The sequence below is a fragment of the Diadema antillarum genome, unplaced genomic scaffold (assembly GCF_040938485.1).
Source record: "Diadema antillarum isolate AM-2024a unplaced genomic scaffold, OU_Dant_1.0 seq00001847_RagTag, whole genome shotgun sequence".
NCBI lineage: Eukaryota > Metazoa > Echinodermata > Echinoidea > Diadematoida > Diadematidae > Diadema > Diadema antillarum.
The window spans coordinates 50,081-73,659 of NW_027272519.1; the positions used below are offsets into that span (position 1 = coordinate 50,081).

Here is a 23,579-nt window from a genome sequence, read left to right on the forward strand (position 1 = left end):
GCGCATAAACCGTAAAAGAAAACAATTCGGAAAACCTGTCTTAAAACATGCAGTCGGCCAAAAAAGATCCATGACTAGGACAAAAGTCAAAGGAAATGAATTTGTTAAGAATAGAAAGGATTGTAATAAGAGAAGTCAAACAATTGGAAATATATCATGTAGGAGGAAGTTATTGAAAAACAATACTGTTAGGGATAGAAACAATCAATACAAAAATTTGAACCAGTATAATCGATGTTAAGTACTGTTTTTTTTTTATACAAAATGTGAACAATAGTTATAATCTAAATGTTTTCAGACTAAACCGTCAACATCTTTGGTTTAATGATAAAGATAGTGATATTTCCTTTTATTTCTAGCTTTATTGCAAAAATTTTATATCGTTGGATATTTTGTGATACAACTGACCTACACATATGCATCAAAAGTGATATCTTGAACATTTTATTAATCACTGCTCCCAAAGGTATAAACATGACCTTTTACTGGATAGTTCGATCATTTTTGGAAAACACAACCATAAGATGATAACTTTGACATTCCTTGCGAGATCTAGTCTAATAACACTGTTTCAATTTTTCCACAGTCACTGGATATTGGTACCGGGCATGCCGGGACATGGCATAGTGCATATTTTGCCCCCCAAAGTCTTTTACTCCTATCAACGAACTGGTAACGAAAATGAAAAGTCGGCTCCAACTAAGGCTCAGAAGAGAAAGAGCTTAAGAACTAAGCTCAAAATCACACAGGAACATGGAATGAGTGACAAAGAATGGCAGGACTTCAATACATGGATTGATAAGAACACGGTGGGTAGATAGGAATAACAAGGAAATCCCATGATTTCAGCAAATGTAAACCTTGTGGCAGCTCTATCAAAATATACTAATTATTATTTTTTTTTTCGCCCAGCACCTTTCGATGGATGGGAAAAAGCAAAAAAAAAAAAAGCACAAAAGGTATATGAATGTTAAACATCGTATCAATATCGAGACATCCGGTAGAGCGAGGAATTTAATTACCTGTACTTAGTATATAATACCAATATCATGTATCAGAGCTGAATCTTGCATATGGAAGGGATTGTTTATCCATGGTTTATCTTATCATGAAATTGATAATTTCAACCTACCATTTTAGATGGATGGTGATGGCGGTTTTTTTTTTTTTCTAATCAAAGTTGTGTGAAGTGTCCCGACGGATAGATAATCATGGTTTCACAATGATCTGAAGAACATATAAAATCACTTCTTTAAATCAGAAGAGATAGCCATGCATGTTGTTCGGATTATTTAATGTTTAAACAGGTTGTCACTGGAACTGACGAGAGAGGAATATCCCCCGGAAGGAAGTTCTGGCACATGAGAGTTCAAAAGGTATATGCTGCAATTAATGATATGAACGTTGCTCTCTATACTCCGAAGTTTAATATTCTTATTTGAGTTCCAAAACATACAATGCACCCCGGGTAAAACTGAATTGCCTATGGTCCATGCTGACAAAGTGTATACATGAAAACCCGCTAAATACTTTACACAAGTGTATGTGCAATATAATACGTACGTATGAGTTACAATGTGAAAATTTCAAACTATTTCAAAAGTATTGCACTCTGTGTTTGTGTGTGTTTTTAACTCTGAAGCAGAGACCGTGATCAGCCCATGTAACTGCACAAGCACGCACCCTTCTGGTAGTGATCGTGTGTGTGTGTATATGACACAGAAAAAAAAAACTAGCCACATGTATATCTTCAGCAAAACTTTATCCATTTATTGGTTTGTTTTATTTAAGTAGGGTAGCTCTATCTTTGGAGAACATAAATTGCAACAAGGTAACTCAGCCAATCGTCATTAATATTTTCAACGACATCTCAAATGAGTTCCAGAGAAATGAAAATGGCAATGTTTAAGACCCCGTTTACAGTGCGGGGCTGGGCCGAGCCGCGGCCGAGCCCAGCCTCAATTGCGAGGACGAGCCCCACAATTTTCTCCGTTTACACTGCCGGGCTCGGCCGCGCTTTTGATTCGAACCTTTCAATATTTTGTCGTATAGTGGCGCTCTGCTTATAAACAAACGCAATTTGGTATTGTCTGGTTTTCAGACCCTTTGCCAACTGAATTCCGTGGCGACGAAGTCGCCGTTCGGGCAAAGGCCTTTGCCGAAGGAAAAAGTCCTTTGCAGGACAAAACCACCTTAAACTATACTAGTTTTCGACGTTGAGGGGGTTAATATCCTGAATAGCGAAATAGTCAAGGCAGAGGGTTTGGAAGCCAGACTAAAATTGACCGCGCATTTGGCCCAGTTTGCGTTTACACTGATAAATGGCCGGGCTTAGCCGCGGCTCGGCCGCGGCCGAGACCCACCTCCAGAGCGTGGCCAAATGCGAGGCCAACTTTGGCCTCGCATTTGGCCTTTTGCGCGTTTACACTGAAGTGAAGGTGGGCTCGGCCGCGGCCGAGCCGCGGCCGAGCCTCGCACTGTAAACGGGGTCCTAGAAAACAGGAAACAACAGATAACAGATATAGCGATGAGGGAACTCAGTTATTAGTCATAATTTATATTCTTTATGACATATCAAAAGGGATTCAATATGACGTGTCTGTAAAAGAATTAAGAAAATCTGATCAGTTGGTGGGAAGAAAGATTGTGCTCCTAGCCTCCTATGTATGCAACTGAAACATTTCAGGTGGAACTGGTAGTAAGAATTTTAACGACGTGATATGAATATATGAGATAAAAGTGTTGCATACTCTCAGCCATTGTATTATTGTATATCTTGGAATCATTTCCCCAAACGATCTGCACTCCCTGTTTTATGTTTTGAATACACGTATAGAAAACAGAAGTGGAAGTACCCCGTAAATGGTACGCGGAGACTGGACTCAAAGTTGAAGTGCCGACAGCCATGACAGCTCAGGTAAGACCAAAATAACATGGAACAATGCTCCTTTTCTTCTGTTCTGTCCTCTCTGTTGTTGTTTTTTTTTATGTTACTATATTGTGTTCCTTGTTCGATGTCGCGTCCTTTGTCTTATTTATGTATTCATCTGTTGTTGTTTGGTTGTTGGTGATTTTTTTTTTCGTTCTCCTTTTTACGGGTGTGGGTAATGCAAGCGCATGTATAAGTATCCATGCATTATTGTGAGTTTTTTTTTTCAACATTCTTCTGTTGGGTACACACAGGTCATCAAACAATGCTTGCAACTTGAACATTGTTAAATTTGCTTGAAATTGTATTTTCTGCACTTTATAATAATTAGGTTTTGAATAACGATGATTATTCAATATGTTTTTAGTGATCTATGCATTACAAGCATAGCTTTTTAGAGGACGCTCTTTTTCTATGTATACTTTATTGTTATCGATCAGAGTATGCCTGAGTGTTCTTGGCTATACTACTTATATCATATAATACGCGATTTACTTTTTGTTTTGTATTTCTTTTTTCCTTGATTGAATAAAGTAATCAAACTAGTGATGTTATTGTTTTATATTATACTTTTGTTTCACTCCTTGCTGGAGGGAAAACATAAACTGAACTGAAATGAAGTGAGCGAGTATACTCTCGGGAGGTAAGAACTGAGATCTTACATGCATGTAATAGTATGTATTTTAAAGGCATGATATGGCTTTATGATAACACGAATGTTTTAGATATATTTTAAGCCATTGCATGCAATTAAACACATTCCCGAAACTACTCTTTTTTATGATTTGAATTCACCCAGAAAACAGAAGCAAAGACAACGAGCTGTCCAGATGAAGCCAAGGGCGGAGACAGCAACGACGTACAGGCAACCCAAAGGGAACGTTTCCCCGACAAGACTAACGCAGAAAACGGTAACCCAAATGAAGAAATATATGCAGATAGTTGTTCATTGTTGGGTGGCGGAAAAATAAACAAGAGAAAAATAGAATATGAGGAACTTGTAAAAAGTATGGAAAGAGCATTACAGGGGAAACAAATTGGTTATATTGATACTCTTGCCTTTTGGGAGCACGTCGCACGCCTAGAGCACTGCCCAGTTAGAAAGCTCAAATTGACTGCAAAAGCACTGCAGAGAACATGGGCCACAGATCGGGGCTCCATAAGATCTTTATTTTCTGAGCACATGAGAAAGAAAAACTCAAACACAAGCACAAGAATGCCTTTGGAAACAAACGTTACAACATATTGTTTGTGTAAGACACCCTATAACGACTCTTTACAATACATTCAGTGTATGGAGTGTGAAAAATGGTATCATTACAAATGTGTCCAAATACCATCATCTATAAAAAGTGGACATAGAATAACTTTCGTGTGTGGAATAGGCACATGCCACAATGGCCGTAGAGTTTTCGATGTACCCACTACCACAAATGATAGCAAAGAAGAAATTGATAGCCATAAAATAAAATCAAAAGTTTCAAACAATTCAAGTATTAAGGACGTCACGGACAAACAAAATACAGTAAAGAAAGGGGAAAGCCAACCCAACAGAACTATGCGCGAAAACCGTAAAATAAAACAATTCGGAAAACCTGTCTTAAAACATGCAGTCAGCAAAAAAAGATCCATGACTACGACAAAAGTCAAAGGAAATGAATTTGTTAAGAATAGAAAGGATTGTAATAAGAGCAGTCAAGCAATTGGAAATATATCATGTAGGAGGAAGTTATTGAAAAACAATACTGTTATAACAGAAGAAAAAGACGAAGAAAGGGAACACATTGATGATGACACTTGCGAAGACCAGAATGACAACATAGCAACAAATAGTAATGATATGACTGGCAAAACCACAGATCAGGTTTCTTTAAATAATCAAAACAAATACTCCCACGACAATTATTTCAGTAGCGAAACTATCGATTCTCTTGTAGGAAGCACAGCTGCCCAATATGTTACCGACAACTTTTTTGAAATAGTTACCCCAGAAAACTTTACATTTAATTTTGATAAAACAAACTGGGAAAAATGGGTTCCATCTGTGAGAAAGAGGCGCTTCACTTGTCCAGATTGGAGGGAATATATATCAGGGATCATCAGTGATGTAAATGAAGTGTGTGTAATCAAATTCAAGGATCATGATGTGTCACAATATGGCAACAGATTTAGGTGTAAAGGACATTGTACTTTTAAGGATTGCTCTTTTTCATTTAATATCAATATGGACGAATCCCAACTGTGCAATGTAGTGCTAGAAGGGCGTATCAGGCATAATATAAGAGAAAGAAGAGCAAGAAAAATTTCAGGTCATACCAGGTCCCAATACATGACCACCTTTGCACACGGTAGAAAGCCATATAACCAGTATCACGAACTCTTACGGAGAAAAAATGACAAGGCATTTGTAGCGGGAAACAGAACAGGGGTTGGCTGCACCAAGAGCGTGTTGCAGAAAATTTCGAGTGAATCCAAACTTAATCTTCGCACTTGTACTGATGAATTACAAAGTTTGTTACAGATGTCGAATGTCAACTCAAAGACTCATTTCATAAGGCAGGTGTCTGGGTATCCCTTTTTCACAATCGCTTTCACTGAGGCAGGTATTAGAGTCTTCCATGACCTGAGCCCCAAACAGACTATGCACATTGACGCCACGGGGTCAATTATGACATCCTCTATTACTAAAAAAAGATTATTGTATTATGAATTGACAATATCCAACCCAATAAAGAGACAGACACCATTACCTATTGCTTTCATGGTGTCCAGCGATCATAGTTTACCTACTGTACTAAACTTCTTTCATCAAATACGATACCTAGAAGGCAAATGTTTTGGGTCTAGAAACCTATGCATTCCCAGGCAAATCAACTCTGACCGGGCATGGGTGTTTGTATTAGCCAGTATCAGAGTGTTTAATGGGGAAGAATACATCCAATATCTCAACAGATGTTTCCGTATCATTGTTGGAAAGGCAGAACCAGGAGATCTGAAGAAGACAGTACATCACACGTGTACTGCACATATCATGAAGGATATGAAGAAGATATGCAAAGATAATTTCAAAGGCCACCATACGACAGGAATGTACATGTTTAGTGTTTTGCTTAATTCATGGACGTGGAAGGAATTCCTGACTGTTCTGAAGGATGTAATAATACTCACTATGTCTCGATATGAAACAGAACTTGTAATAAGGGCATCACAGGATCTAGAAGATAGAATAAACAACATGGGTGACGATACTGATGGTTTGATTCAAAGTTCTATCCAGTCCAATGATTGTGACGAGGACAGTAGAGAAAGTGATGTAATGATGTTTAGCGAGGAGGAAAGTCTTAGCAAAGTCAATTCTCTGTTTATGAAATTCTTTGACTCATTTATTACAAAGGTTATCCAAGAAATAGAAGCCAGTCAATCGCAGACTCAAGAGATCAATAAACTCTATGCTCCTTCGTTCTGGACGAAAATAAAAACTCTATATCTCCCATCAACGCCCTTATGGTCTCTGTTGATGTTAGGAGATTTGTCTCGTCACCAGAATCCTGATCGGCAACATACAAAGGAAATTGCAGTGGATAAAACAAATGGATTATCCGAGCATCGAATGTCGATCATGAAAAATATACAGCTTCACAAGAAAAAAAAGATGAGGACAGACGAACTAATTGCCAAATTATCTGAGGATGTCCGTGGAATGGAACGAAGCTTTGTTGATATTTACTACAGAGGCGTTACCACACCTGCGGAGCCAATAAAGGAAACTTGGGCTAAGAAAAGCAAGACAGGGCACTTAAAGGCAACTTACCAGCACTCACCAAAATCCCACTTTTCGCTCAAAAATTCCTCAAGGGATAAAACTGTCCAAAACCAAACAACACTAGGAAGAGTTCTACCAATGGAAAACTTCAGCAACAACTGCTGGTTTAATTCTGTTAACCAGTTAATTGTAACGACACAGCAAGTGAAGGCAATATTTAGCAAAAATAATTGCCAAAGCGGGTATGATATCTTGTGGGACAACGCGTATGATCGTCGATTTGCAGAGACTTTGCACCTCTTATTCACAAATATTCACACAAAAGAAAAACTGACGAAGCTTGAACGCAGGCAAATAAGACCCTCTCTTCGAGCAGCTCAAAAAGCACTTAACCTTAACCGTTCTGAGCAGGCAGATGCCACTGAATACATCGTAAAACTCTCACAGACATATCTACAGTCCTATCGTATAGATACAACGGTTCAGATAAAAAAGAAACAAGAGTGTGTGGTTTGCGCAAAAAATGTCTTAAGCAATTATACTCTACATTCTTTGCCTGTAACTTTGCCAAGATCGACAAAGTCGTCTGAGAAAGTAACCTTACAACGACTTCTTTCAGATGTGACATCCAAAAAACCTGAAACCAGCATTTGTGGAAATAAGATACACACAAGCGTAGAGTCGGTAGATTTAACATCTCTCCCTAGCCTTCTCATAATTACTATTTTGAGATGTGTAAATCAAACGGTTACAGGGCAAATGATCAAGCTAAAGAATAGAGTCGATGTGCCCCAAATTGTAACAATAAACGACACATCCTTCAGGCTACATGGAATTGTGTATCACCACGGGGAGGTAGCTGAAAGCGGCCACTACACGTGCACTGTTTTTAGACCTAATGGCACATTTGTAAGTGCAGACGACATGTCTATCACCGACAGTCAATATCATGATGAAAACCGAGATTCAGGGGATGCATACATTGTAGCTTACATTCAAGTTGAATCTGCTCCCTCTCTATCGGGTCAACAGTTCTTGTGTTTGATGAATTTGGTAAACAGCACAAAAGGTGGACGACTGGTACATGAACAAAGTGTAACACAAGGGACAGCAAGACAATGGTTATTACCACTTGATTTGTTTAACTCCTTGCACGATGAATTTGTGAAAATGAAATATGACTTACCTAAAACAATTGAAAATATATTGTCAATGGCATATCAACTTTTCACAATCGTAATGGCTAGATTTTCAATGTGTATAAACTGCAGCTGTCCTGCCGTCTGGGAAAGCAAAAATGTGAGAATCCTACGTAGTAACGGTTTCAATTCACAGAGTATTGCAGACGGATTATCTGACATGTTTTCATCATCAGACTCAACTTTGCCAAGTAAACTACTCAGATGCACGGCATGCATGAGCGAAAGGGTATTATCTGGATCTCCGTATGCAATTAAATTGCCAGAAACTATCGTCATTTGTAGCACTAGGTGTTGGTCTATATGTACACTAGAAAGATTACTTAACATCGACCAGAGCATGATTATGGGAATAAACAAAGTAGTAGGATATGAACTGACTGCGTTGATTTCATCTGGTGCCTCATCTATGACTTTCTACATTCGCTCTGGTGAAACGTGGCGCAAACATACTGTGGATGAGAGAAATGTTGCGGTAGAATATCACAGTATTGCCGAAGAATGTGTAGACCAATCACAGATAATCGCCTTTTACGATCGATTGAATATGTCCAACCCATCTACTGATGTTTATCTATTTCGTACAGCAATTGACAGCAAGGTGCCATTCACTTGGCCTCGATCGCTAATTTCAAATTTGCCTCCATTAGATCCAGCGCAGCTGGAAGCCGTAGACAAGTACGAAGGATTGATAGAGGTAGGATGTGAAAAGATGGACCCATCGTCTATGCACAGATTACTGAACAACGAATGGTTTAATGATGAAATCATTAACACATACATGTCCCTATTGTGCAGCAACAGCATCGGGAGTACTTATCTAAGTTCTTTCGAAGTAGCTCCTCACTGGCGACCCACCGAAGACATAGTTGTGAAAGCAATACGGAACGCGAGGATACGCGAACGTATATTCGGTAAAACTAAGATCTTCATCCCCTGTTATGATCATGATAGGCGTCACTGGCTTCTTGTAGTTGCTTACCCTACAAGTCAAGACATCCTCGTATTCGACTCATTAGGTCAATCAATACTGCAGCTTGCAAGTATTATTGATCGAGTCACAAAGACTCTATCCATCTACATGTCAACAGTAGACCCCGCTATGTCCTACGAAGACCACTTCTGGACGGTATTTTCACCGTCAATACGCGAGGGATTTCCGTTACAGAATGACAGCGTAAATTGTGGCGCATATGTATGCATTTATGCCAAGTGTCTATTTTTGGAAAGCGACGTACGTTTCCAAAATAACGTAACATTTTTGAATGATTTTAAACGATCAATGGCTTACGAACTCATAACGAAATCAGTGATTGGTATGCCAAACTCCAGCGCCGAAGCAGACAAGAGTCCACCGCGTGGTGCACATGTTTCATCTTGGGTCAACTGCGACCCTGTTAGTCGTGACCCTCCAACCCACTCAGAATCTGACCATACTTATTGTAAAATTCACTCAGGTGAATTAGCTGGCATAGACGAAAATGATTTGGATGAGAATACGTCTAGCACTTGTGCGGAGACAACGATTGAATCAAGTAGAAGAACATTACCGGAATTACCCATGGAAATATGGAGTAAAATTATAGGATATGTATTACAACAAGACTATACGCAACTTCATGAGGTGAACAGAGTAAATGATATGTTTCAGAAATGTGCATGGTATAGCTTGATCAAGGTTCACATAAATGAGTTCATAGCCGACACTTTGTTGGATAGAGGTTATGTTAGTGTTCACAAACTAATAACCACTCCAGCTATAGGGGGTATATGTAGCGAAATTGTCCCACATATCCATTGCAATCCACGATGGAGAGATGCATGGTTGCATTTCACTCAAATCCAAGAAAATACAAGAAGGGATTGGTACGCGGTGACTGATGTACTGTGGATGAACAACAAATAACTTTACACAACGTATCTATTACTTGAGAACTAATAGGGTGAATAGGTATAGTCATAATGGCAGGATAAACATTGATCGATATTCCGATGACTTTAGCCCATAAAGTCAAAGCTATTTTTATCCTTTCAGGTCCAAAGGGGAGGAGGGGCACATTGTGCCCCCTGTATAACTACTTAATTGTTTGACGTATACAACCCTTATACTTGGCACATGGGTAGAGCAATTCATGCTCTACATGACCCAACATTTGAACTTTTTCAATGAATTCATGCATAGGATATTATGATGCTGATATAATGGGTTTTTTTTATAATTTCTTTATCATCTTATGCTTTAACTTACTTTCGACCAAACATCTGCATATTCTGCACAAAAGAAGAGCAAATTAAACTTTGCCGCGAATTACGGTTGAAATTTATTCAGGTCACAACATATTATATGGGGCGCTATTTGTTACAATATAAAGACAAATATGAGACCTAATATGTGATAAAATAGGGTTTATGATAGCTGGATACAGGTCTCACATTTCATTTTTCCATAAAATGTTGGAATTTTCAGTTCGTAAATTTTATCGATAATTTGATAAACGAATGATATTTCAGACAAAACTGAAGTGACGGATTCAAAATTACACAAAATTAAAGGATAGTCTTTAGAAAGACTGTATTTTGATTGATTTTTATTGGATCTATTGTTTGATGTCTTTGTCATATGAAAAATGAAGAAGTATCAAGAAGACCAATTCAGGGAATCTCACAACCATGATAATAATATGACGTTTTGGTCCTCCAGCAAATTACAGCCAGGAAACTCCCATTCGTTTCTACTTAAAATTAATGTAAAGTTAAATTGGAACAGAAAAACACGCAAAATCCGGCTGCATGACGTGGTTGTCAGTTTATGGCTGCAATGAAACCACCAATATCAGATATAGATGAGTTACATACCAAATGTTTGCAATAAAACTTTGTTTGTTCTGTATCTCAGCCATCTCAAAAGCGATTTCATGAAATGAATGACGTACAGTTGTAAGTTCTGTACTATTTCATTAATGATTTATGATAATTCTGCCAAACAAAATCTGAAATTCCACCTATATATACCTAAACTATACCATCCTTGCAAACTCATCGATAACAAAAAAAAAAAAAATCCTATTTACATACATGCTGGTTTCTTTCTCCAGAATTTGTGGTCAACCGTCGTTATTAATCGTGTATAATATACCAAGATTGATATATCAGTATCGAAATACGTCTGTCAAGTATCTTGTGATAGGGAATTTATCCGTAAGTGACCGGGCTATGTTGCATGAGGGCCTAATGCCCCCCCCCCCCCACAAGATCTTGGCATTTGATCATCTGTCATGAAGTTATGAATTTGTCCAATATTGCTTTGAATTCATAGATTACATTGTGACATTGTATATATATATATATATATATATATATATATATATATATATATATCTTAATTTTGAATTTCTTCTGTATTTATTTTCTTTTATTTCGGGAGTATTTCTTTGTTATCAGTATAATATCTTTCTTTGTTCTTATAACGTAAGTTTTATTTCTTCTCCCAGCTGACATCACCGAATTACAGGTAAGAGAAGTTTAAAAAAGCATATGATTTTTTTTCTTTGAATTCTCGTACACTCTATACTTAAACAAAAGCAATTATTTTTTGTGAAATGCCGTGATGGGACGTACTTCTGTAACCGAATACCGGGGGCATACAAGTTTAGCTTCAAAAGTTACCGACAATTTAGAGAAAAGGTTATGAAAAGCTTAGTTGATGAAAATTGATTTTGAAATGACCGTGATATATCCAAAATCAAAGTAGAACAAGGCAATTCTAATACTGTAAAAGGTGGGTCCCACCTTTAATTAGGATCTCTTTGTTTTGGATATCTCAGCCATTTCAAAACAAAATTTCATCAAATAAACATTGTATTCCTTTTATATGATCTTTTTTTTCATAAAAGGTTTTTCATTATCTAAAAAAAAAAAATCATCATTAAAAAGCGTTGGAAACCTGAAGCCCCGCCGCAACAGAAACTATAAACTACCTACCCTTTAAAAGCAGGGAGCGCAAACTGTCCAAATTGAGCATGTAATTATGATACCATTACTCCAAAATGCAGCGCACTGTTAACAGACCGTTCATTTCTTCTGCTGAGTCATCCTGTCCTGAAATTAGACGTCAATCACACCGTATTCATACAGTATTACAAATCATCAAACTCCTTCCAAAGGTATATGTATATCGATAATGACAAGCTTAATGATATAAGTACAAACTTCCGTAGATTTCCAAGTCTTCAACTCAAGTTGCTTTGCTCTGCTGTGCTTGTATAGCTATAGATAGCTTTCTTGCTGGGTTGCTCTAGGCTGGTGACGATGCCCTGCGTGGAGTATCGGGTTTTCCTTGCCGGAAACCCAAATGCCCTGTTAATTAAACAACTTATAAAGAGAGAGAGAGAGAGAGAGAGAGAGAGAGAGATTGAGAGAGGGAATTATATAACTAGAAAATGACAATAAACAATTAACTTCCAAAGAGATGTTCAATCTAATCAAACGTTGCTGATAAACTCGGATCCTCTTTGTGAGCGATTATCTTTTGAGGAGGCCCTGCCCCATCTCCTTATTGTTGGGCGTTTTCTACCCGTGCAATCTTTCTTAACTATTTTATTTGCATCGGTCAAGCCTCGGTTTAACGTCTTAATAGCTGTCTATATACGGAAGAATTCTCCTAAATGGCTCTGTCTTGACCAACACTTGCAGTGACCAAGCTGTAGCTCGTGCTGTGACATAAAAGCTCACATTGCAAATAATGTGAGGCATACTCAGGGAGGGATAGTATTACTTGTATTTTGACATCACGAGGAGTTTCTCATTTTCGTCTTGAATTTCCATTCTTTCATTCAATTAAAACAAAAATCCAAATTGGTCATGTTGATGCAATCTCGTGTATGTAAAGTCGTACTACTTGTTTAACAATTAAGCAACATCAGTTTCGTACAATAAAAAAAAAATGAGCCAAATTATTGTTATGTATGTATATCCTACTTGTTTGATAGTGCGTTTGAAGACAGACATTCATGTCTTCTTTTTCATCTTCTTAATCTTTTATGATACGTGTATTTTCATTTTTTTTTCTTTGTTTTGGTGTAAGGCGCCTTGACCATTATTTTAAACATAATTGAAAATGGCGCTACATAAATTGTATGTATGTAAAGTAATAATGCCATTATACCATGCATGTCAGCTGGCTCGGGGCTACCTGCATCTTGAGAGTGGCTTAAGTGTTGTATGCTATCACTGCTATCCCTATAATATACAGGCAAATAAATTTGTTTCTAGAAATGAAACTTGAATTTTTTAACATAAGTGCTAATACAAAAAAAGTTATACCGCCCATATCATCTTTTACTAGATGGACATATAGTTTATTGTACTGTAAGTAGTGTCATTTTGCACTGTTTAGAAATCGATTTATGAACAGTACATATTATATTGATTTGTTTGTATACATTGTTCTGTTTATCGGTTATGCATTATGAGGGTAGACGATACGGAAATTTCACGTAATGTATGCATATATACTGTGCCATGTTTAGTTTGTGTTATCTCAAAAGAAAGAAAATGGCGGATATGAAATAGACAGAAAGGGATTTCGTATATTCCGACAAAAAAAAAAGAAGAAGAAGATACAGTCAACACCATTAACTTAAGTGACTTCTTTATATTGCGTTCAATTCAGGTTTGTGCTATGATTAAATAGCGGATTGAACACTTTGGCCAAAGTTTTACGGCATTATAATATTTGATACGAAACAAATGATGTTGATGATGAGGTATGTTATAAAGTGGCGCGACAGTACATACCAGAATTAACGTGCAATTTTGACTCGTTCTTATGTGACATTGCTGCTTTTGTATGACATGGGATGGAATACATCGATACCAAAGAGACAGGTGTTCTCTATATGCGTTTGTGTAATGTGATATCTGTACAGTTATTTGGGATTCCTGATAATGATTGCAGATAAGTGTGTCTTTCATTTGCTTTCTCTTCTGTATAGCTTACTTTCTATTAGGATTGCAAGTGGGTGATGCGTTAAAATTAAAAACCGAAGTAGCATTGTGCATAATTTCCATAAAGACAAGGTGAATAATACTTGACAAGGTGCCACTGACGTAGTATGTGCAATGCGGTTCTGTTTTTAAAAACGAAAACATACAGAACGAAGATGGATGTTAGATGATATAAAATAAAACAAGGTTAATTTTCTGATGATTATCCAACTGGAATGCGTGTTTGAAAGAAACGTGATCAAGGTACATGGATACGAAAATCCCACGAAAGGTGTGTGTATCCAGGTTTGTTCCAATTTGATACTCAACGTCCTCAAAATGAAAATAAAAAGATGTCTTTAAATGAATAAAGAAAATGAAGGTTCGTTTATGTCGCGACACAAGCAGAAAAGAGTCGAGAGGTTAGAGTGCTAATTACTGCAAGGTAATCATAACATTCCCCCCCCCCCAAAAAAAAAAGACTGATGTTATGTAACCAGTATAATCCAATGCACTTTTCGTGCAATTATTGTGTTTACTAAGATAGTTGCAAAGGCTTTGGATTACAACATAAATCAGGCGTATTCCTGGACCTCACTCAACACTAATACAACATACTTCTTCACATTTTGTATCGTACAGTATACGTATGTGAGGAAGGTCTTGGAGTGGTTATGGAGCTACGTGTAAGAACCGCACAAAAATAATATTTTTCGATTACGGTTGCTCTTTGTTTTTATATCATTGACAATGTATGCAAGAGTGGCTTATGCTCTTTTATACTTTTGATGTATATATATATATATTATATATTATATATATATATATATATATATATATATATATATATATATATGTGTGTGTGTGTGTGTGTATATATATATATATATATATATATATATATATATATACAAACACACACACATACATATACACATATCTATATTTATATTTATTTAGGAGGAACAGTAACGGTGAGAGGAATAATGATGACAAAGTTACGCCCCGTTTTCTCATTCCTCACATATATGTATATACAGGTTTTCCCATCCATTTTCGCACTTTTGTCATTCAATTTCAAAGATTTATTGTTCAATTTCGTCCCGAGAAGCACGTGGAACGCAAATCCTAACTTCAATTTCGTCAATTGTCATTGTGATTCGTTTTTCGTCAAACATTTTCGAAGACATAGCATTTAAAATCGTCAATCGTCATTCAAATTCATCCCTCCCGCTGACGGATAGCAGAATGTGAAGATTAAATTCGTTTTTGTTCACACAATTTCATGAATTTTTCATTCAAATTAGCCAGATGTTGTCGATTCTATATTTTGAGGGTGAACCAACTTTAAGCCGACATATTTTTACTTTCTCGTGTAATGCATGAAGCAAAGTTTAGATTTTGTACCCTGGAAAGCAGCAAATATGATTATGTTATCCATTCTTTGACATTAATCAGGCTACAATATTCTACACTTAAAATTTTGTCTTTAATCATGTTTGCCTAGAAATCGTTTGTCAGTGTTTTTGTATGCGAGACGGTATGTCTGTTTGTATCAGTGTGTACTCGGATTGCTTGTGTGTGTGTGTCTGTATATCTGTGGTTCTGTGTGTGTGGGGGGCACTTGTGTGCATGTTAACTCCTGAATGTAAAATGTGAACGGCTACAGGGAAAAAAAATACATGAATGACTGGGAAATCACAACGGATAGAGATATGAGACGAATATGAATGAAAATTTAACGAAAATGATTGACAAAAGACGAAATCGATCCTGCTGTTTTAAGTGCTGCGAGTGAGACTGACGAATTTGAACTACAGTAAAATGACGAAAATGCATGCCAAATAATTAAATTGAATGGACTTTATTTGAAAATGAACGACGGAAGACGAATTTGAAAGTAAGATTGGCCTTTTCCCGACATCCCGCGACGAAATTGAAGTAAAAATTTGTGAAATTGAATGAAAAAAGTTTGAAAATGAATGGGAAAACCTATATTATATATGTGATATATATGAATATACAGTATGTCCCCAAAAAATTACAATCAAATTTTCGCATTCATAACAACCAATATGATTGGATTGTCTAAATGCTACTTCAGGGTCTTGAAATATAACATCTTAGCTCTATTTCGCAGAAAACCCCATTCAGTTTAATGAAGAGGTCACAGAGAAATGTGAAAAGTTGTTAAGCATGTCATGAGTCTGATTGTTTAGCACAATTCGAATGGGTTTTTTTTTTCTGTACAGTGTGTTATAGTTTTATATCCTGAATTTGTATTTCGATTGATTCCATATTTTTAAAGATATCTTTGCAGAGGGTCGCGTTGTGTCTTTTTCATATATATATATCTATATATATATATATATATAGAGAGAGAGAGAGAGAGAGAGAGAGAGTGTGTGTGTGTGTGTGTGTGTGTGTGTGTGTGTTAGTGTTAAGGAATTCGTAGTCCTCTTGTTGGAATGATAATATAAAAATGTTGAACAAAACTCAAGAAATGTATCATGGTGTCAATACCAAAAGTGAACTCGAAGAAACACAAATTTTCGGGCTCCGTATCCTTTGTCAGATATCATTAAAAACAAATAGATAAAACAACATAAATTTTGGGCGTACTTTCAATAAACTGTTGGTATTTACAGCATATATGATACTTGTCTTTAGTTCTGTTCTTTCATGATGTGTGTATATATGTATATAATACTCACATAATGAGTATATACACTGCCGTGGAAATTGTGCACATTAAAAGGCGAAAGTGTATGCCATGTACTATGCCAACAAGGTCTCTTCAATCCTTTCTTCTTCTTCTTCTTCTTTTTTTTTAAACGTGGGAAATTAAAAAGATGTCATTTATTTACAGCACAAGTGTATTAATGTGGTGGTGAATGGTGCACATTCAAAAGAAAAAAAAAGAAAAAAAAAAGGTGTTTGACGGGCCTAGGAAGATTTCCCCCGGCCCTAGCCCCATTATGAAACAAACATTGTTCTAAAGCAATATAATACAGCCAGTCGTTCTGGTCGTAGAGCAGAAACCTTCTTTTTTTCTTCTTCTTCTTCTTCCAGGAAAGTTGGTGACAACGACGGTATGCAAATGAGACACATTCAAAGACAACAATGCCCTATCCCAACTCCATGAAACATCCACATTCTTCCAATGCCAATGTACTTATATGTGACTATTTTTATACATACACTGTAGTTCAAAAATGCATTCAAAAAGTCGTCTCTCCGTATAGCAACAACACTTTAAGTTTGGAATGCCCCCCCCCCACACACACACACACACACCACGCACACACACACGCACGCACACACACACGCACAGACACACACACACACACAAAGATGCAGTATCATCACAGTACTGATATTCCATAATAATGCAATTATTGCAATTATTATCCTACAAGCGTTCCATAACCAGCCCTTCTGCTGATCTTAGCGCTCATAATTTCTGTCCTTATTGCCTGAATTTAGCTGACTATGTTTTGCTACCTCCATAGACAATGCACGTGCCATAATCCCTATATTTATTATTTGCGTCCCAAATTGGCAACAAAATTCTGGCCGACCGTGGCAATTTACGGGGCATCTCTACAACACGCGTTCCGGCCAACTTCAACCCACGACTAGTAAATGGCAGAACGCTGGATGCGTGCAAAACGTATCGCCGGGAAATGTAAAAAGCTCGAAAAATTGCATCAACGGGGAATGTTAAAACGTCTCGCCGGGAGATGGAAAAATGTTCAGTTTTGCCGAGAAATGTAAAAATGCTGCCGGGAAATGAAAAAATTATGCATTTTCACGGTTTTACGAATACATGTAGATGATGAATATTCATGATGAAGCGGGACGGGTGCCCAGATAGTGCTTACCACACGGTCACACAGCTGCCTGCCTGCAGCAGGTAAGCACTATCTGGGCACCCGTCCCGTGTACAGTATTTACAGTTTTTTTTTTTTTTTTTTGCAGCTTGCAAATAATGTATTGCGACATCGCATAGCACGCACGCCACATGTTCCATAAATTTGACATACACCACCACGCTATACATGTGGGGCTAGCAGCTGGGATGTGAATGAGAAGGCGAGCCAAGTCTACTAGAGCCTACGTCTCTCGTTCGCCCGTTCTGCACCAGCATGGACTCACTTCATGAAATCAACTTGAAAAGATTTCTTCGAACTTTGAGGAGTTCGGAGTCGTCATACTTACATCTTATTGAGGACGCGTTGCCTTCAGAATGCAAGGTAAGTGCACCTCTCGAAAGAAACAGCTGTGTCTTGCCTTTTCATCGCTTTTTGGGCCGTGAGTTTGGCGACGGCACGGACGCGAACCGGTACGCCATCGCCAGCGAGAACCCGTACCCTTTCATTGACGATTCGTGTAATGTTATACTAATACTATAGCGGTCAGCTGGCCAGGGCCAGGAATGGGCTATAAATGAATGTCATGTGAACAAATTCTTCCAAGGAATTGAATAACTATTGTTTAGGCCTATAGCAGAGACTCCAACCCCAAGCACCTTCTGATCTGGAGATTCTCCCGCCCGAAACCCCTAGCAAACGGGAGACTCCAAGTTGATGTGTGCGAAGCGCGAAGTTCCTAGGATTCTAGATGTTCTCTGATGCTATCTAAGGCTATTTTTTCAACATACGATAGAAATAAGTAAGAAATCCTTTCCACCGGGAGACACAGAGCCAGGGCGGGAGAAATCAAATCTCAAACGGGAGAACGGGAGATTGTGCAAAAATGGGCTTTCGGCGGGAGACTCCCGTCGAAAACGGGAGAGTTGGAGTCTCTGCTATAGGAACCCGTCATGCGACCATTGATAGTAGACTGACTAGCATGAATCTCAGGAATGAATTTCATGTCACATTAGCTTAGTGGGACAAATTCTTCCAAAACTGGGACCAAGGTCAAAGGAATTGAATAGCCAGCTCTGTATAAGCGAACATTTGGTAAGTTTACGGTACCTAAAGTTTAGCTGCAGCTGCTGAGCCCCAAACACGCCAAAACAGGAGAGTCACAACATTCAACAAGCAGTGTTTACAAGTAGAGGTCCCTGTCAAACCGGTACTGATTAAAGTTAGGCTACATTATGTAGTGTAGAAAAGGGTACCGGTACTAGCCTAGTGTCTAGAGTAAAATATTCAGTTTGCGGCAGTTTAAGCATTGTTAAGGGTTTTGTCCAACTTGTAAACAAATCAGGCAAATTATTTTCAACCATTTCATATATCATACTTCATAGACAAGATTATTCATTAACGCAATTGTTTTCATAAAAGAAATTTACCATGACCAACGCAGTTTTCATGATTTACCAGGGCAAAACCCGGCACAATTTTCGCCGATAAGGGCGATATGCGACGTAGTATTTCTGCTTGCGGCACGATGTACAATGTCTCGCGAACATTGCTAAGCGCCAATTCCCATTGCGAAAGCAAGTGAAAATAGCGGGCGCACATGCATTGGCCGCAAACAAGATCGCAATTCTGGCGGTGTTGTTGATGTCTTTCTCGTGTTTTTCTGAATTTTTTCGATGGTAACATCCACTTTCCGAACAAAAATGGCGGCCCACATCAGCTCACGAAAGTTCTATTTTATGTGAGGATATGTTTTCAAAATCCATGAGCATCGGGAAAAAACGACAAAAAAAAGTTTCTTGGACCATTATTTCTTAATTGTTATGTTAAGAAGTGCCGAAAATTTTATTTTGGATGCGATATGTTGTCATTTAGGTGAGAAAATTTCACTTTCGTCAGAGATCATGCCCATTTTATCGGTTGGTTTTTGTTGATTGCTAGTGTGTTAGTATATGTGTAGTGTGCATGTAACAGTGCAATGCTGTGTTTAGCGGTATATTACCGTGTGTGTATGTTGTACCTGCCGCAAATGGCTGCACTGCCGCTTACTGACGCAGTTACTCTAGTGAGATATAAGAAAGTTTTGTCAATTTGTGCATATTAATGTAATGAATCATGAACAACAGAGTCGAGTCAGAGGTTATCCATCTTGGACTCGACTCCAAGCTTTACTAGCTTACAAACTGTACCATGCTTACTGCCAGTCGAGGGGTGACATGATTAAAGTAAATTTATGCAACATTTTTGACTTTGTGCTTGCTGAGAAAAAAGTCCTTGCAGGGGTCGCACGTAACTTTTTTTTTAACTAGCCAGGCGGACTACTTAGAATCAATTTTGACACTGAAGCAATATTTTGGCTAGCCAGACGGACTAGTTACTTCAGAATTTTATGATTTTTAGCTAGTCCGACATGATTTTGGGTGGCCAATGGCCAGCGGACCATTGCCAATTTCGAACCCTGCTTAGGTTAGCCACACACAACCTCCCTCCCCCCCCCCCCCCACACACACAAAACACTCAAGTATACAACACACTAGATCTACAACTAACATCATGATAATTGGTTGATGTTCAATGTAACATTTGCTTTAGGTGTGGACAAGTAAAGACAGAACAAATCTGTTGGACTGCCTCAGCGACCACCTGCTCCTTCCAGATCTGACCGTAACCATAGCGACGGCCTTTTCTCCCATTCTCCTTGAGCTGCTAGAGAGGGCCTTCCAGCGCTCGTTAGCCCAGCGCTTCTCTCTGGAGAGGCACGAACAGCTCTGTGCCGCCTGTGCCGAACTCGTCGCCTCGTTTCCAGATGCCAACACGTGAGTTCACAGATGACGCAATACTGACGCTTTAACTAAGCTAGTGTCTCAAGACACTGTGCCTTGACAACACTGGTGGAAACTTCGTACAAATGGCATTCCCTCCCCTCAGCATTTAAAACCAGTGACAATGTTCCAATCTTATTTGATAAGGTACCGGTACAGCAAGAAAACACAAATGCATCAGAATGAATTTGGTCTCCATTGATCAAAACATTAGAACAACAAAATTTCAGCAACATTTCTGTTAAATTGTAAAATGGAAATGAGGATTTAGTGTATATAACAATGTAAATGTTTGATATTGGTATAGATATTACTAGCAGTGATGCAATTGTTTGTGTCTGGCTACTGCTAGTAAAGAGCTTGAATTCATCCCCCAATTCAATGTAGCGTGGAACAAAAGCCAGATTTTGCCTGTATAACAAGAAGTATTCATATAAGGTGAAATGTTTGTAAACAAACAAATTGGGATAGCAAGTACACAATGTGTATGATTTATTTAGTAGCTGAAAAATCTTGGAAGGCTGCAAGAATGCATTGAAATATTGGTTGTCTTGTCCCAACAATTCTTGATTTCCTAACATTTTGTTTTAGTCGTGAGACAGTGTGTAGTATTGAAATGAAATGTTGTTTTTGCTTAGTGTGGATTATGAATAATTTGGCACAATAAAGTCTTCCCTTAGTGTACCTTGTGCCTCAGTGCAAAGGAATCTGTGTAGATTATTTTCCTTGTTTTGCTTTGTGGCAGATTTGATACTTTTTTTCCCCCTCTGTTATGGTGTCAAGGGTAGAATCTAAATCATACATTGTATGTTGTCCGTAAGTATAATGGTTTGCAGAAATGCTGTTAGGTTTGAAGCTATACATGTAAGTTATGAAATGAAAACTTTTAATGCAGTGTGTGTAAAGTGTTTTCACTGAATAGAAATTTACTACCATCTGTGATGTCTTTGTCGGTCTTCAAATTATTTTGAGTGACATGAGCATTATTTGAAAATGCAAACCCATGGATATACAATATATACAGCGTATTATATCTGTATATATATATATATTTTATTTTTTATTTCAGATTTATCCAGAAATACCTGCAGACAGCACCGCCAGTGTTCGAGAGACTTGTGCAATCCAAAGCAAAGGGCAAGGTAGAATTGAAGGAATAACAGTTTCCCTCTTTGGACTTTTGCATTTATTTGTGTTCAAGTGTGCTTTTGTCTGTGTGTGTGTGTGTGTGTGTGTGTGGGTGTGTGGGTTCTTGTTAGGTTATGACTTTGAGTGTGCATGGTGTGGTTGACAGTGGGCTGGCCGTACTTGATAGTTTTACCCAAGTTTTACCCAATCAGCTCAATTTGTTTTGTTTTGTTTTGTTTTGTTTCCATTGTGATTAGAGAGCATGAGGTAGATAGAATTCTTAAGCCAAGAATGCCCTTGCTGCTGGACCATTTTAACCTGTTCCATACTGACTTCTGAAATCCCCATAGACTTAGTACACAGACCACCAGGGTCCCGTAGGAAACGGGTTAAGCAATCGAATGGCTTTAGCCGAGCTCTGTGTTCTGTTTTTAGCCAGCAAACATGAGGCCAGACTGTGAACGAAATATTTCCATATCTACAGTTAACCAGCCATTTTCAATGCAGGTTCTTTTTCCTCTATTAAAGTAATGACCCATATTATTTTTGTTTGAGCAGACAGGTGAGGCCACCAGGAATGTTGCCCTGACGACCAGACGCCTGGTGGAGCACTCCCCGGAGGCATACACTGGCCAGTGGGACTGGAGCCCTTTCCTGACTCTACTCGGATCAAAAGATGCTGAAACTAGATGGTATGGACAAAATCTGCTGACCACACCTAGTTTTTTGTAGCTTGATACACCTCAAGGAATACTTGATTATTACTACCTGCAGCCCTTGTATTTTTGTAATCCTCTCAATAGCCTTGAAATGCTTTGCTAATTTGTGAGATTTTGTGTGTCAAAGTGATACATTGAGAAGTCAGTCACAAAAGAAGTGTTTCATTATCCTGCTTTGGGAGAGGTTTAGACATTTTTTCCATAGGACTTGACACTAAAGTATTCTAATAAGTGACTGTGTTGTATTGCAGTCTGCCAGATGAAATTGAGTGAAAGAATGAACTGAATTACATGTTATTGGGACTCATATTTTGTACATGCATAAATAGGACTACTACAAACACTGACGTTGGCATTAATTCCAATACATGTTACTTGTATCACTTTAGCGGTATCACTCAACAGGGACAAAGTCATCATTGAGTGTTCATGGAAACTGAGAACTGCAACAAAGAAAATTCCACAAATTTTCAACAAAACTTTGCCATACGACAGAAAAATTTAAAAATCTTTCACCAATTGTAAAAACTGTGTGTGTGAACACACATGTTCAACAGTAGCTCAGGATTTGCTGCTAGGCAGCATTTCATGTTGTCTGCAGATGTGATGATCCTAGTCCCACTCTGGCCAGGCCTCCTAACATTGTAAACTTTTGACCTCTTTTTAGTCAGGGGAGTTTCTTAATCAGAGCACAAGTCTTACTTGCAAGTCATCTGATTAATTGTGGGCAGCTTTACTTCACAAAAAGTGTCAGTTTTATGTGATATTTTTGTGGCTTAACGACAGCAAACTGGATTTTCTTTCTCAGGCACGCCGCTTGCACTGTTGCGCTCATCTCCAGGATGGGCGGCCAATGTCGCCAGAACTTCTTCCACTCTCTCTTCATGGAGGAAGAGATTCGTCACCACCAGATAAGGTAGAAAATGAAAACATTGTTCTGTCCATGTACAAAATGAATGGTCTCATGCTTGACTCACAGCCTGTAGGATTGACATGTATTATCTCCTAGGGTGCACACTGACTTTGAAACAAAAAAGGGGTTCTTACAGGGTGAGACTGGGTCTTAGGTTGCTTTGATGTGTATTCATGCTGTGTTTTTGGTAGATAATGTGATAGTTATTAACACTCTGAAATAGTTTATGAGTTATTTTGTCTTTATGTT

At 38.1% G+C, this 23,579-nt stretch overlaps 1 protein-coding gene across 1 annotated transcript; it reads left to right on the plus strand.

Annotated features, from left to right (window-relative positions):
• Positions 1–18,012: 18,012 nt before the first annotated feature.
• Positions 18,013–23,337, plus strand: LOC139712720 (midasin-like). Its single transcript, XM_071624519.1, has 5 exons — positions 18,013–18,132; positions 20,341–20,564; positions 21,640–21,712; positions 22,257–22,390; positions 23,226–23,337. Exons 1-5 carry the CDS (start codon positions 18,025–18,027, stop codon positions 23,335–23,337), a joined length of 651 nt encoding a protein of 216 aa, XP_071480620.1. The 5' UTR covers positions 18,013–18,024.
• The last annotated feature ends 242 nt before the right edge of the window (positions 23,338–23,579 follow it).